The sequence below is a fragment of the Oncorhynchus keta genome, chromosome 7, assembly GCF_023373465.1.
Source record: "Oncorhynchus keta strain PuntledgeMale-10-30-2019 chromosome 7, Oket_V2, whole genome shotgun sequence".
Classification (NCBI taxonomy): Eukaryota; Metazoa; Chordata; class Actinopteri; order Salmoniformes; family Salmonidae; genus Oncorhynchus; species Oncorhynchus keta.
Genome location: NC_068427.1, coordinates 50,847,862 through 50,862,177, shown reverse-complemented (window position 1 = coordinate 50,862,177; position 14,316 = coordinate 50,847,862). Strand labels below are relative to the sequence as shown.

Here is a 14,316-nt window from a genome sequence, read left to right as displayed (position 1 = left end):
GAGGGAAGAGGAGAGGAATAGACATAGGAGGAAGATAGGGAGGAAGAGGGAAGATAGGGAGGAGGAGAGGAAGAGGGAAGATAGGGAGGAGGAGAGGATGCGAGGAAGGAAGAGAGGATGAGAGGAAGGAAGAGAGAAAGGAGGAGAGGAAGGGAGAGAGGAAGAGCGGGATGAAGAGAGGTAGGAAGCAAGAGAGGGAGGTTGAGAGGGAGTTTAAGAGGGAGGTTGAGAGGAAGGAAGAGAGGAAGATAGAGAAAGAGAGGAAGATAGAGAGGAAGGGAGATAGAGAGGAAGGATGAGAGGAAGAGAGGAGGAGAGGGAGGAAGAGAAGTTAGAGATGGAGGGGAGGAGGAGGAGGTGCCTGGGGGGATCATCGTCATCGTATATTTCCTATCTGTAGATTTCTGTGACAGGCTAAATGCTGAGTTGTGTCACACATGTTGCTACATGACAGGTGCACTGACCTGCAAGATTGAATCAGAGAGGAGAAATGAGAGCTTTGAGCGTTGTCCCTAATGGCACCCCATCCCCTATACAGTGCGCTATTTTTGACCAGGGCTCTCATCTAAGGTAGTGCACTATATAGGGACAAGGGTGCCATTAGGGCCAGGAACAGGGCTCGAAGGGACATGCTGGTAGATATCGAGATATAAATTGTGTGTAGAGACGTGAATCAATCCTCCCTCTCCCGACACTCCAAGACTGCGTCCATCACGTGGACTGGGATATGTTTCGTATTGCGTCAGATAACAACATTGACGAATACGCTGATTCGGTGTGCGAGTTCATTAGAACGTGCGTTGCAGATGTCGTTCCCATAGCAACGATTAAAACATTCCCTAACCAGAAACCGTGGATTGATGGCAGCATTCGCGTGAAACTGAAAGCGCAAACCACTGCTTTTAACCAGGGCACGGTGTCTGGTAACATGACCGAATACAAACAGTGCAGCTATTCCCTCCGCAAGGCTATCAAACAAGCTAAGCGCCAGTACAGAGACAAAGTAGAATCTCAATTCAACGGCTCAGACACAAGAGGCATGTGGCAGGGTCTACAGTCAATCACGGACTACAGGAAGAAATCCAGCCCAGTCACGGACCAGGATGTCTTGCTCCCAGGCAGACTAAATAACTTTTTGCCCGCTTTGAGGACAATACAGTGCCACTGACACGGCCTGCAACGAAAACATGCGGTCTCTCCTTCACTGCAGCCGAGGTGAGTAAGACATTTAAATGTGTTAACCCTCGCAAGGCTGCAGGCCCAGACGGCATCCCCAGCCGCGCCCTCAGAGCATGCGCAGACCAGCTGGCCGGTGTGTTTACGGACATATTCAATCAATCCCTATACCAGTCTGCTGTTCCCACATGCTTCAAGAGGGCCACCATTGTTCCTGTTCCCAAGAAAGCTAAGGTAACTGAGCTAAACGACTACCGCCCCTTAGCACTCACTTCCGTCATCATGAAGTGCTTTGAGAGACTAGTCAAGGACCATATAACCTCCACCCTACCTGACACCCTAGACCCACTCCAATTTGCTTACCGCCCAAATAGGTCCACAGACGATGCAATCTCAACCACACTGCACACTGCCCTAACCCATCTAGACAAGAGGAATACCTATGTGAGAATGCTGTTCATCGACTACAGCTCGGTATTCAACACCATAGTACCCTCCAAGCTCGTCATCAAGTTCGAGACCCTGGGTCTCAACCCCGCCCTGTGCAACTGGGTACTGGACTTCCTGACGTGCCGCCCCCAGGTGGTGAGGGTAGGTAATAACATCTCCTCCCCTCTGATCCTCAACACTGGGGCCCCACAAGGGTGCGTTCTGAGCCCTCTCCTGTACTCCCTGTTCACCCACGACTGCGTGGCCACGCACGCCTCCAACTCAATCATCAAGTTTGCGGACGACACAACAGTGGTAGGCTTGATTACCAACAACGACAAGACGGCCTACAGGGAGGAGGTGAGGGCCCTCGGAGTGTGGTGTCAGGAAAATAACCTCACACTCAACGTCAACAAAACTAAGGAGATGATTGTGGACTTCAGGAAACAGCAGAGGGAACACCCCCCTATCCACATCGATGGAACAGTAGTGGAGAGGGTAGCAAGTTTTAAGTTCCTCGGGATACACATCACAGACAAACTGAATTGGTCCACCCACACAGACAGCATCGTGAAGAAGGCGCAGCAGCGCCTCTTCAACCTCAGGAGGCTGAAGAAATTCGGCTTGTCACCAAAAGCACTCACAAACTTCTACAGATGCACAATCGAGAGCATCCTGGACTGTATCACCGCCTGGTACGGCAACTGCTCCGCCCTCAACCGTAAGGCTCTCTAGAGGGTAGTGAGGTCTGCACAACGCATCACCGGGGGCAAACTACCTGCCCTCCAGGACACCTACACCACCCGATGTTACAGGAAGGCCATAAAGATCATCAAGGACATCAACCACCCGAGCCACTGCCTGTTCACCCCGCTATCATCCAGAAGGCGAGGTCAGTACAGGTGCATCAAAGCTGGGACCGAGAGACTGAAAAACAGCTTCTATCTCAAGGCCATCAGACTGTTAGACACTAACATTGAGTGGCCGCTGCCAACACACTCACACTGACACTGACTCAACTCCAGCCACTTTAATAATGGGAATTGATGGGAATGATGTAAATATATCACTAGCCACTTTAAACAATGCTACCTTATATAATGTTACTTACCCTACATTATTCATCTCATATGCATACGTATATACTGTACTCTATATCATCGACTGCATCCTTATGTAATACATGTATCACTAGCCACTTTAACTATGCCACTTTGTTTACATACTCATCTTATATGTATATACTGTACTCGATACCATCTACTGTATCTTGCCTATGCTGCTCTGTACCATCACTCATTCATATATCCTTATGTACATATTCTTTATCCCCTTACACTGTGTATAAGACAGTAGTTTAGGAATTGTTAGTTAGATTACTTGTTGGTTAATACTGCATTGTCGGAACTAGAAGCACAAGCATTTCGCTACACTCGCATTAACATCTGCTAACCATGTGTATGTGACAAATAAAATGTGATTTGATTTGATTTTGAATAGTTAGGAGGACAAAATGGTTTGTACATACAGCACATGCAGTGCATTCTGGGCTTGACGTTTTGTGTTTTGTATGGCTCCTCAGAGAGTATGGGAGGAGTATTTTGGTACGTAGTTGTTCAGTCTTCGATTTGAGACAATATTAAGCTCCTCTTTATCCAGAGATCTAGGTTCAGAGCGAAGTAGCAATTGGTGCAGTGGAACGAGAGGGATGGAAGGCCTCCCTCGTCTGTGTCTGTTTGAGGCCTCAGACCTTAATGATGCCATATTGTGAGAGAGGCTGTCTGTCTTGGCATGGTGCCTCAACCCTCACTAATGAATTAACAACCAATCAATAATGCTGTCTCTTTCTCTCTTTTCTCTCTTTTCTCTCTTTTCTCTCTCTCTCTCTCTCTCTCTCTCTCTCTCTCTCTCTCTCTCTCTCTCTCTCTCTCTCTCTCTCTCTCTCTCTCTCTCTATCTATCTATCTATCCTCTCGCTCTCTCCATCTCTCCCTCTCTCTCTCTCTCTTTCTCTCTTTCTCTCTTTCTCTCTGGATCATTTTGGATGGGTAACATCGTGCCCTGATCCTCCCTCCCTGTCCCGGCCCACCTATACAACCCCTGACCTACCCCCCCCCCCCCCCCCACCCCACCCTAGTCACCATGACATCTGCATCCTGGCCCCAGCTGCTGGCTTTCAAACTGGCCCCTCCACCACATGACCCCGGGAGCCCAGAGAGGATCCTCAGCTGCGACGAGGAGATAGAGCGTCGTTATGAGATCGTTCCCTCTGTGGCCTGCTCCATGTGCTGCCTCTTCGGCATCATATACTGCTTCTTTGGTAAGATTTACAAGACCGCTAGTCCACTGTGCAAAAACTGGTTGAATTAAAATTGTTTCCATGTCATTTCTAAGAAGAAAAAAAAATGATATGTGATGATGAATCATCGTGGAAAACTGAATTTTGTGATTTTCTTCCAACCTAACTTTTTTTTTTAAATTTTGTTAATTTCACGTTGAAGTCAGGTCAGTTAACAACTCAAACTAATGTAAATCAAAACTACACGTTGCACTGACGTCTGTACCACATGGAAAGCTAAACACAACCTTCTTTGGTAAGACCGTAGACATAATGTCATGTAGAATGACGTTTAGTTCATCTTAACACCACCACAAACACCATGTTGAGCTTGTCTTATTCACGTTTGATAACCGCATGATATTAACGTCTCGATTCAGAGCGACCCATCTCAGTTAATTACTGTCGGTTTATAACATAACAGCTGTCATCTCACCACGCGTGTTACTTCCCGATCTGTTGTGTGATGGAGACGAAACCAAGAGAAGGGAGAAAACTGTATGTTTTACAGTTTGTTTTGTTAGTCGTCTTTGTTTAGAGAAAGGTGCTTTAATGGTGAAATGGGGTCGGGTGTAGAGATGAGAGGCATAACAGGAGGAAATCAAATGCCACTGACTATGTCAGGTAATAGGTTTTATTAGGCGCATCAATGGGAAAGACTGGGGAATAGCGGAGCCATTTAGGATAACATCCCACTGGGCAAAAACTAGTAGAATCAACATTGTTTCCACGTAATTTCAACCCCACAAAATGATGTGATGACATTGAATCAACATGGGAAACTGATTGGATCAACTTAAATGCATTTCATATTTTTTTCACCCAAATTTTAGAAAAAGACTGTGATTTTTTTTTTTTTATCCTCCTTCACGTAATGCAGAAAATAAATAACCTGGTTTTAGACGAGCTGAAGAGGAGGAGGCTGTTTTCACAGAGCCTGTACTTTTCACCCAGATTGTAATCTGATGGTGGATCCTCGTGGTAGAGGAAGACAGTGGGCTGGGAGTTCAGGAGTACAGGAGAACATTCACAAATTAATGTAGATACTTTCACCCTGTCCCTAATGACATCCTATTCCGTAGGGCCCGGGTCAATAGTAGTGCACTATGTAAAGGACAGGGTACCATTTGGGACAGATTAAAGGATAAAGTCTACTTCTCTTTCTTCTTCTTTTTTTCTCTCTCTCTCTCTCTCTCTCTCTCTCTCTCTCTCTCTCTCTCTCTCTCTCTCTCTCTCTCTCTCTCTCTCTCTCTCTCTCTCTCTCTCTCTCTCTCTCTCTCTCTCTCTCTCACACACATCATCTCTCTCTCATTCCTCTCTAGCACCTCTCTCTTTATCCCTATGTCTCTTATCTCTCTCTCCTTAAGCTCTCCCTTGACTGTTCATCATTAAAAAGGAATAACTGTCATAAGATATAAGCTCAAATGTTCGTCATTTAAAGGAATAGCATAACTAGGTTAACTCAGCTATAGAAAATGTCATCTTATTATGCAACCTCCCTCTCCCAACCCACCCAGCTCTGTACAGTATAGCTTTCCGCTTGTCTCTTTCTTTCTTTGACTCTCTCTCCTTTTGACTCTCCCATCTCCTCCTTCATGCTGTCTGTCTGTCTGTCCCTGACCTGTCTCTATATCTCTCAGCCAAGCCTGACTGCCTGTGTATTTCTTACCTGTCTCTATATCTCTCAGCCAAGCCTGACTGCCTGTGTATCTCTGACCTGTCTCTATATCTCTCAGCCAAGCCTGACTGCCTGTGTATCTCTGACCTGTCTCTATATCTCTCAGCCAAGCCTGACTGCCTGTGTATCTCTGACCTGTCTCTATATCTCTCAGCCAAGCCTGACTGCCTGTGTATTTCTTACCTGTCTCTATATCTCTCCCTAGCCAAGCCTGACTGCCTGTAAGATATCTCTGAACTGTCATAACTATATTAACTCAGCTAAGCCTGACTCCTCTTATTATGAACCTGTCTCCCAATCTCCAGCCAAGCCTGAATGCCTGTATAGCTTACCTGTCTCTATATCTCTTTGACAAGCCTGAGTGCCTGTGTGATCTCTCCCATCTCTATATCTTCATGCTGTCTGTCTGTCTGTCCCTGACCTGTCTCTATATCTCTCAGCCAAGCCTGACTGCCTGTGTATTTCTGACCTGTCTCTATATCTCTCAGCCAAGCCTGACTGCCTGTGTATCTCTGACCTGTCTCTATATCTCTCAGCCAAGCCTGAGTGCCTGTGTATCTCTGACCTGTCTCTATATCTCTCAGCCAAGCCTGACTGCCTGTGTATCTCTGACCTGTCTCTATATCTCTCAGCCAAGCCTGACTGCCTGTGTATCTCTGACCTGTCTCTATATCTCTCAGCCAAGCCTGACTGCCTGTGTATTTCTTACCTGTCTCTATATCTCTCAGCCAAGCCTGACTGCCTGTGTATCTCTGACCTGTCTCTATATCTCTCAGCCAAGCCTGACTGCCTGTGTATCTCTGACCTGTCTCTATATCTCTCAGCCAAGCCTGAATGCCTGTGTATTTCTTACCTGTCTCTATATCTCTCAGCCAAGCCTGAGTGCCTGTGTATCTCTGACCTGTCTCTATATCTCTCAGCCAAGCCTGAGTGCCTGTGTATCTCTGACCTGTCTCTATATCTCTCAGCCAAGCCTGACTGCCTGTGTATCTCTGACCTGTCTCTATATCTCTCAGCCAAGCCTGACTGCCTGTGTATCTCTGACCTGTCTCTATATCTCTCAGCCAAGCCTGAGTGCCTGTGTATCTCTGACCTGTCTCTATATCTCTCAGCCAAGCCTGAGTGCCTGTGTATCTCTGACCTGTCTCTATATCTCTCAGCCAAGCCTGACTGCCTGTGTATCTCTGACCTGTCTCTATATCTCTCAGCCAAGCCTGAGTGCCTGTGTATCTCTGACCTGTCTCTATATCTCTCAGCCAAGCCTGAGTGCCTGTGTATCTCTGACCTGTCTATCTTGATGTGATTCTTCTTCTTCTTCTTTACATTTTACAATATATCAATAAATACTTATTTTTTTCAAACTTTCTGACTCACTTTTTAAACACCTCAAATACATAACAATATACTGTATATAATATAATAATATAATAATATAATAATATAATAATATACTGTATATAATATAATAATATAATAATATACTGTATATAATATAATAATATACTTTATATAATATAATAATATACTGTATATAATATAATAATATACTGTATATAATATAATAATATACTGTATATAATATAATAATATAATAATATACTAATATAATAATATAATAATATACTGTATATAATATAATAATATAATAATATAATAATATACTGTATATAATATAATAATATACTGTATATAATATAATAATATAATAATATACTGTATATAATATAATAATATACTGTATATAATATAATAATATACTGTATATAATATAATAATATACTGTATATAATATAATATAATAATATACTGTATATAATATAATAATATAATAATATACAGTATATAATAATATACTGTATATAATATAATAATATACTGTATATAATATAATAATATAATAATATACTGTATATAATATAATAATATACTGTATATAATATAATAATATACTGTATATAATATAATAATATAATAATATACTGTATATAATATAATAATATTGTTACGGTTCTCTTCTATCTCCTCCTCTGACGAAGAGGTGGAACAAGGATCGGACCAAAATGCAGCTTGATGATGATTCATGATATATTTTAATAAAGAAAAATCTATACATGAAGAAACTACAAAATAATGAAATGTGAAAACCGAAACAGCCCTATCTGGTGCAAACACAAAGACAGGAACAATCACCCACAAAACACTCAAAGAATATGGCTGCCTAAATATGGTTCCCAATCAGAGACAACGATAAACACCTGCCTCTGATTGAGAACCACTCCAGACAGCCATAGACTTTGCTAGATACCCACAGTAAGCCACACACCCAATACCTAACAAAACCCCAAGACAAAACACACCACAATAAACCCATGTCACACCCCGGCCTGACCAAATAAATAAAGACAAACACAATATACTTCGACCAGGGCATGACAAATACACTGTATATAATATAATCATATACTGTATATAATATAATAATATACTGTATATAATATAATAATATACTGTATATAATATAATCATATACTGTATATAATATAATCATATACTGTATATAATATAATCATATACTGTATATAATATAATCATATACTGTATATAATATAATCATATACTGTATATAATATAATAATATAATCATATACTATATAATATAAGAATATAATAATATACTGTATATAATATAATAATATAATCATATACTGTATATCATATAATAATATAATAATATACTGTATATAATATAATAATATACTGTATATAATATAATATACTTTATATAATATAATCATATACTGTATGTGATATAATCATATACTGTATATAATATAATCATATACTGTATATAATATAATACACTGTATATAATATAATATACTGTATATAATATAATCACGCCCTGACCTTAGTTAGTTATTCTATAGGGTCTTCTGCTGTATATGGTATTCTATATGGTATTCTATATGGTATTCTACAGGGTCTTCTGCTGTATAGGGTATTCTATATGGTATTCTATATGGTATTCTACAGGGTCTTCTACTGTATAGGGTATTCTATATGGTATTCTATAGGGTATTCTATATGGTATTCTACAGGGTCTTCTACTGTATAGGGTATTCTAAATGGTATTCTATAGGATATTCTATATGGTATTCTACAGGGTCTTCTACTGTATAGGGTATTCTATATGGTATTCTATAGGGTATTCTATATGGTATTCTACAGGGTAATCTACTATATAGGGTATTCTATTTAGTATTATGTATGGTATTCTATAGGGTATTCTATAAGGTATTCTACAGGGTCTTCTACTCTATATAGGTTATTCTATATGGTATTCTATATGGTATTCTATAGGGTCTTCTACTGTATAGGGTATTCTATATAGTATTCTACAGGGTCTTCTACTGTATATAGTATTATATAGGGTCGTCTACTGTATATGGTATTCTACAGGGTCTTCTATAATGGTATTCTACAGGGTCTTCTACTCCATATGGTATTCTACAGGGTCTTCTATATGGTATTCTACAGGGTCTTCTACTCTATATGGTATTCTATAGGGTCTTCTATATGGTATTCTACAGGGTATTCTACTGTATGTGGTATTCTATAGGGTCTTCTACTGTATATGGTATTCTATAGGGTATTCTGCTGCATATGGTATTCCAAATAGTATTCTATAGGGTCTTCTACTGCATATGTGTAACGGCGTTCCTCGTTTGTAGAAAGAGAGTCGGACCGAAATGCAGCGTGGTGGTTACTCATGACTTTAATGAAAAAAGTGACACATGAAATAACTATACAAATACGAAAACAACAAACGTAACGTGAAACTTAATTACAGCCTATCTGGTGAAACTACACAGAGACAGGAACAATCACCCACGAAATACAAAGCGAAACCCAGGCTACCTAAATATGGTTCCCAATCAGAGACAACGAGAATCACCTGACTCTGATTGAGAACCGCCTCAGGCAGCCAAGCCTATGCAACACCCCTACTCAGCCGCGATCCCAAATACTACAAACCCCAATACGAAAATACAATAACCCCATGTCACACCCTGGCCTGAACAAATAATTAAAGAAAACACAAAATACTATGACCAAGGCGTGACAGAACCCACCCCCCTAAGGTGCGGACTCCCGGACGCACCTCAAAACCATAGGGAGGGTCCGGGTGGGCGTCTGTCCATGGTGGCGGCTCCGGTTCGGGACGTGGACCCCACTCCATTACTGTCATAGTTCCTCCCCTTCGCTTCCTGGGATAATCCACCCTCGCCGCCGACCATGGCCTAATAGTCCTCACCCAGAACCCCACTGAACTGAGGAGCAGCTCGTGACTGAGGGGCAGCTCGGGACTGAGGGGCAGCTCGGGACTGAGGCAGGCAGGGGAAGCTCGGGACTGAGGGGCAGCTCGGGACTGAGGGGAAGCTCGGGACTGAGGGGAAGCCTGGACTGAGGGGCAGCCCGGGACTGAGGGGCAGCCCGGGACTGAGGGGCAGCCCAGTACTGAGGGGAAGCTCGGGACTGAGGGGAAGCCCAGTACTGAGAGAAAGCCCAGTACTGAGAGGAAGCCCAGTACTGAGAGGAAGCCCAGTACTGAGATGAAGCTCAGGCAGGTAGTAGGCTTCGGTAGATCCTGGCTGGCTGGCGGATCTGGAAGATTCTGGTTGACTAGCAGATCTGGAAGAGACTGGTTGACTGGCAGATCTGGAAGAGACTGGTTGACTGGCAGATCTGGAAGAATCTGGTTGACTGGCAGATCTAGAAGATCATGGCTGACTGGCGGATCTAGTTGCTCTATGCAGACTGACAGCTCCTTGCAGACTAACAGTATATACAGATGAGTAAAGCAGTATGTAAACATTATTAAAGTGACTAGTGTTCCATTATTAAAGTGACCAGTGATTCCATGTCTATGTACAGACTGTAGGGCAGCATCCTCTAAGATGCAGGTTTGAGTAACCCGGTGGTAGTCGACTAGTGATGGGTATTTAACAGTCTGATGGCCTTGAGATAGGAGCTGTTTTTCAATCTGTCAGTCCCAGCGTTGCTGCACCTGTACTGACCTGGTGGTTGTTGTCCTTGATGATCTTTCTTCCTGTGACATCGGGTGGTGTAGGTGTCCTGGAGGGCAAGTAGTTTACCCTGGTGATGCATTGGGAAGACCGCACCACCCTCTGGAGAGCCCTGCAGTTGCGGGCGGCGCAGTTGTCATACCAGGCGGTGATAGGGGCCAAGACAAATTTCTTCAGCGTCCTGATGTTGAAGAGACGCTGTTGCGCCTTCTTCACCACACTGTCTGTGTGGGTGGACCCGTGTGTTCCGAGGAACTTGAAGCGTTCCACCTTCTCCACTGCGGCCCCCTCGATGTGGATAGGGGGGTGCACCCTCTCCTGTTTCCTGAAGTCCACGATCAGGTCCTTCATTTTGTTGACGTTGAGTTTGAGGTTATTTTCCTGGCACCACTCCACCAGAGCCCTCACCTCCTCCCTGTAGGCTGTCTCGTCATTGTTTGTAATCAGGCCTACTACTCTTTTGTCGTCTGCAGACTTGATGATTGTGAGTAGGAGGCGTGCATGGCCACGCAGTCATGGGTGAACATGGGTGAACAGGGAGTACATGAGTGGGCTGAGCATGCACTCTTGTGGGGCCCCAGTGTTGAGGGTCAGCGGAGTGGAGGTGTTGTTTCCTACCTTCACCACCTGGGGGCGGCCCGTCAGGAAGTCCAGGACCCAGTTGTACAGGGTGGGGTTCAGACCCAGGGCCTGAGCTTAATGATGAGCTTGGAGGGTACTATGGTGTTGAAGGCTGAGCTATAGTCAATGAACAGCATTCTTATATAGGTATTCCTCTTGTCCAGATGGGATAGGGCAGTGTGCAGAGTGATGACGATTCCATCGTCTGTGGACCTGTTGGGGTGGTGAGCAAATTGAAGTGGGTCTAGGGTGTCAGGTAAGGTAGAGGTGATATGATCATTGACTAGCCTCTCAAGCACTTCATGATGACAGAAGTGAGTGCTACGGGGTGGGGCAATAGTCATTTAGTTCAGGTATCTAAGCTTTTTTTGGCTATGCTCTGAGGACGTGGCTAGGGATGCCGTCTGGGCTGGCAGACTTGCGAGGGTTAACACACTTAAATGTCTTACTCACATTGGCCACGGAGAAGGAGACTCCACAGTCCTTGGTAGTGGGCCACATCGGTGGCACTGTGTTATCCTCAAAGCGGGCGAAGAAGGTGTTTAGCTTATCCGTAAGCAAGACGTCTGTGTCCGTGACGTGGCTGGTTTCCCCTTTGTAGTCCGTTATTGTATGTAGACCCTGCCACATACAACTCGTGTCTGACCCATTGAATTGTGACTTCACTTTGTCTCTGTACTGATGTTTTGCCTGTTTGATTGCCTTGCGGAGGGAATAACTACACTGTTTGTTTTCGGCCATATTCCAAGTCACCTTCCCATGGTTAAATGCAGGGGTTCGCCCTTTCAGTTTCACGTGAATGTTCCCATCTAACCATGGTTTCTGGTTAGGGTAGGTTTTAATAGTCACAGTGGATCATCATCTCCTATACACTTCCTGATGAACTTAGTCGTCCGTATCCTTGTATTCGTCATTCCGATTGGTCAGACCAGTGTTGAATAGTCCTTTGCATGGGAACTTCCTGAGTGAGTTTCTGCCTATAGGAAAGGAGAAGCAAAATGGAGTCGTGATCATGTTTTGCCGAAGGGAGGGCGGGGGAGCGCCTTGTAGTCATTCCGAAAAGTTGTCTAGCAGTGGTCCAATGTTTTTCCAAGGGGGAGTACCACAGTCAATGTGTTGACTATAGAACTTTGGAAGCGTTTTCCTCAAATTTTCTTTGTTAAAATCCCCAGCTGCAATAAATGCAGGCATCAGGATATGTGGTTTCCAGTTTGCATAAAGTCCAGTGTAGTTTGTTGAAGGCCGTCGTGGTATCGGCTTGAGAGGGAATATACACGTCCGTGAATATAACCAAAGAAAATGATCCTGGGAGGTAATACCTTCGGCATTTGATTGTGAGGTATTCTAGGTTGAGTCTCTGTACGTTATCACAATCACACCATGAGTAGTTAATCATGAAACATACACCCCTGGCACTTTCTTCTTGTGTGCCTTTCTTCTTCCCGGAGAGTTCTTTATTCCTGTCTGCGCGATGTACTGAGAACCCAGCTGGCTGTATGGACGGGGACAGTATATCCGGAGAGAGCCATGTTCCTGTGAATCAGAGTATGTTACAATCCCTGATGTCTCTCTGGAAGGAGATCCTCGCCCTGAGCTCATCTATTTTATTATCCAAAGACTGAACATTAGCGAGTAATATCCTCGGAAGCGGTGGATGGTGTGCCCCGCCTCCTGAGTCGGACTAGTAGTCCACTCCGAATACCTCTTCTCTGCCGGCGGGGTTTTGGAGCAGCCTCAATTGCCCTGATGGGGTACGAACAAAGATTCCATTTCGGAAAAGTCGTATTCCTGGCCGTAATGCTGGTGAGTTACCGACGCTCTGATATCCAAACATTCTTACTGGCATGATGTAATAAACAAAACAAGTTCTGGGCCGATGATAATGTATTGAATTAACACACAAAAAAATATATATATATATATATTGCAAAGTTGCTTAGGAGCTAGAATTAGAGCTACCATATCTGTTGGTGTCATCTTCGCATCTAAATTCTCACTTGCAGATTCCTTCTCGACAATGCAACAACAATAAGAACTAATAAAAGATAAGAATCAAAGAATTAAATAAACATTTTTGCATCAGTATAATACAGGAAGGCACAATGTATAGTCCAATAGTTACACGTTTTGGGGACGGGAGGATTAGGGGGCAAGTGTTTTAAATTGGTGTAGTATTTAGCTATCATTATAATAGGCTGATAGCAGCTGTTGGTGTGTGTGTGTGTGTGTGTGTGTGTGTGTGTGTGTGTGTGTGTGTGTGTGTGTGTGTGTGTGTGTGTGTGTGTGTGTGTGTGTGTGTGTGTGGGTGTGTGTGTGTGTGTGTGTGTGTGTGTGTGTGTGTGTGTGTGTGTGTGTGTGTGTGTGGCATAACTCTGTGGGTTTGTGTGTGTTTGTGTGTGTGTGTGTGTGTGTGTGTGTGTGTGTGTGTGTGTGTGTGTGTGTGTGTGTGTGTGTGTGTGTGTGTGTGGGGTTTGTGTGTGTTTGTGTTTGTGTGTGTGTGTGTGTGTGTGTGTGTGTGTGTGTGTGTGTGTGTGTGTGTGTGTGTGTGTGTGTGTGTGTGTGTGTGTGTGTGTGTGTGTGTGTGTGTGGCATAACTGTGGGTTTGTGTGTGTGTGTGTGTGTGTGTGTGTGTGTGTGTGTGTGTGTGTGTGTGTGTGTGTGTGTGTGTGTGTGTGTGTGTGTGTGTGTGTGTGTGTGTGTGTGTCTGTGTGGGTGTATGTCTGTGTGGGTGTGTGTGTGTCTGTGGGTGTGTGTGGGTCTGCTTTGAGACTGATTTAGTTAATAATAGTATTCCACATGCAAAGCATAGTCTGTGTGTATGTGTGGGTGTGTGTCTGGGTGGGTGTGTGTCTGGGTGTGTCTGTGGGTGTGTGTCTGTGTGGGTGTGTGTCTGGGTGGGTGGGTCTGTGTGTCTGGGTGTGTGTGTCTGTGTGGGTGTGTGTCTGTGTGGGTGTGTGTCTGGGTGGGGGTGGGTGTGTCTGGGTGTCT

At 43.8% G+C, this 14,316-nt stretch overlaps 1 protein-coding gene across 1 annotated transcript in view; it reads left to right on the top strand.

Moving 5' to 3' along the window:
- Positions 1-3,641: 3,641 nt before the first annotated feature.
- tmem198a (transmembrane protein 198a) overlaps positions 3,642-14,316 on the top strand; it is a 32,863-nt gene continuing 22,188 nt past the window's right edge. Inside the window, exon 1 of the mRNA XM_052523153.1 lies at positions 3,642-3,924. Within this exon, the coding sequence (XP_052379113.1) occupies positions 3,747-3,924 (178 nt within the window). The 5' untranslated portion in view covers positions 3,642-3,746. The remainder of the gene's footprint in view (positions 3,925-14,316) is intronic.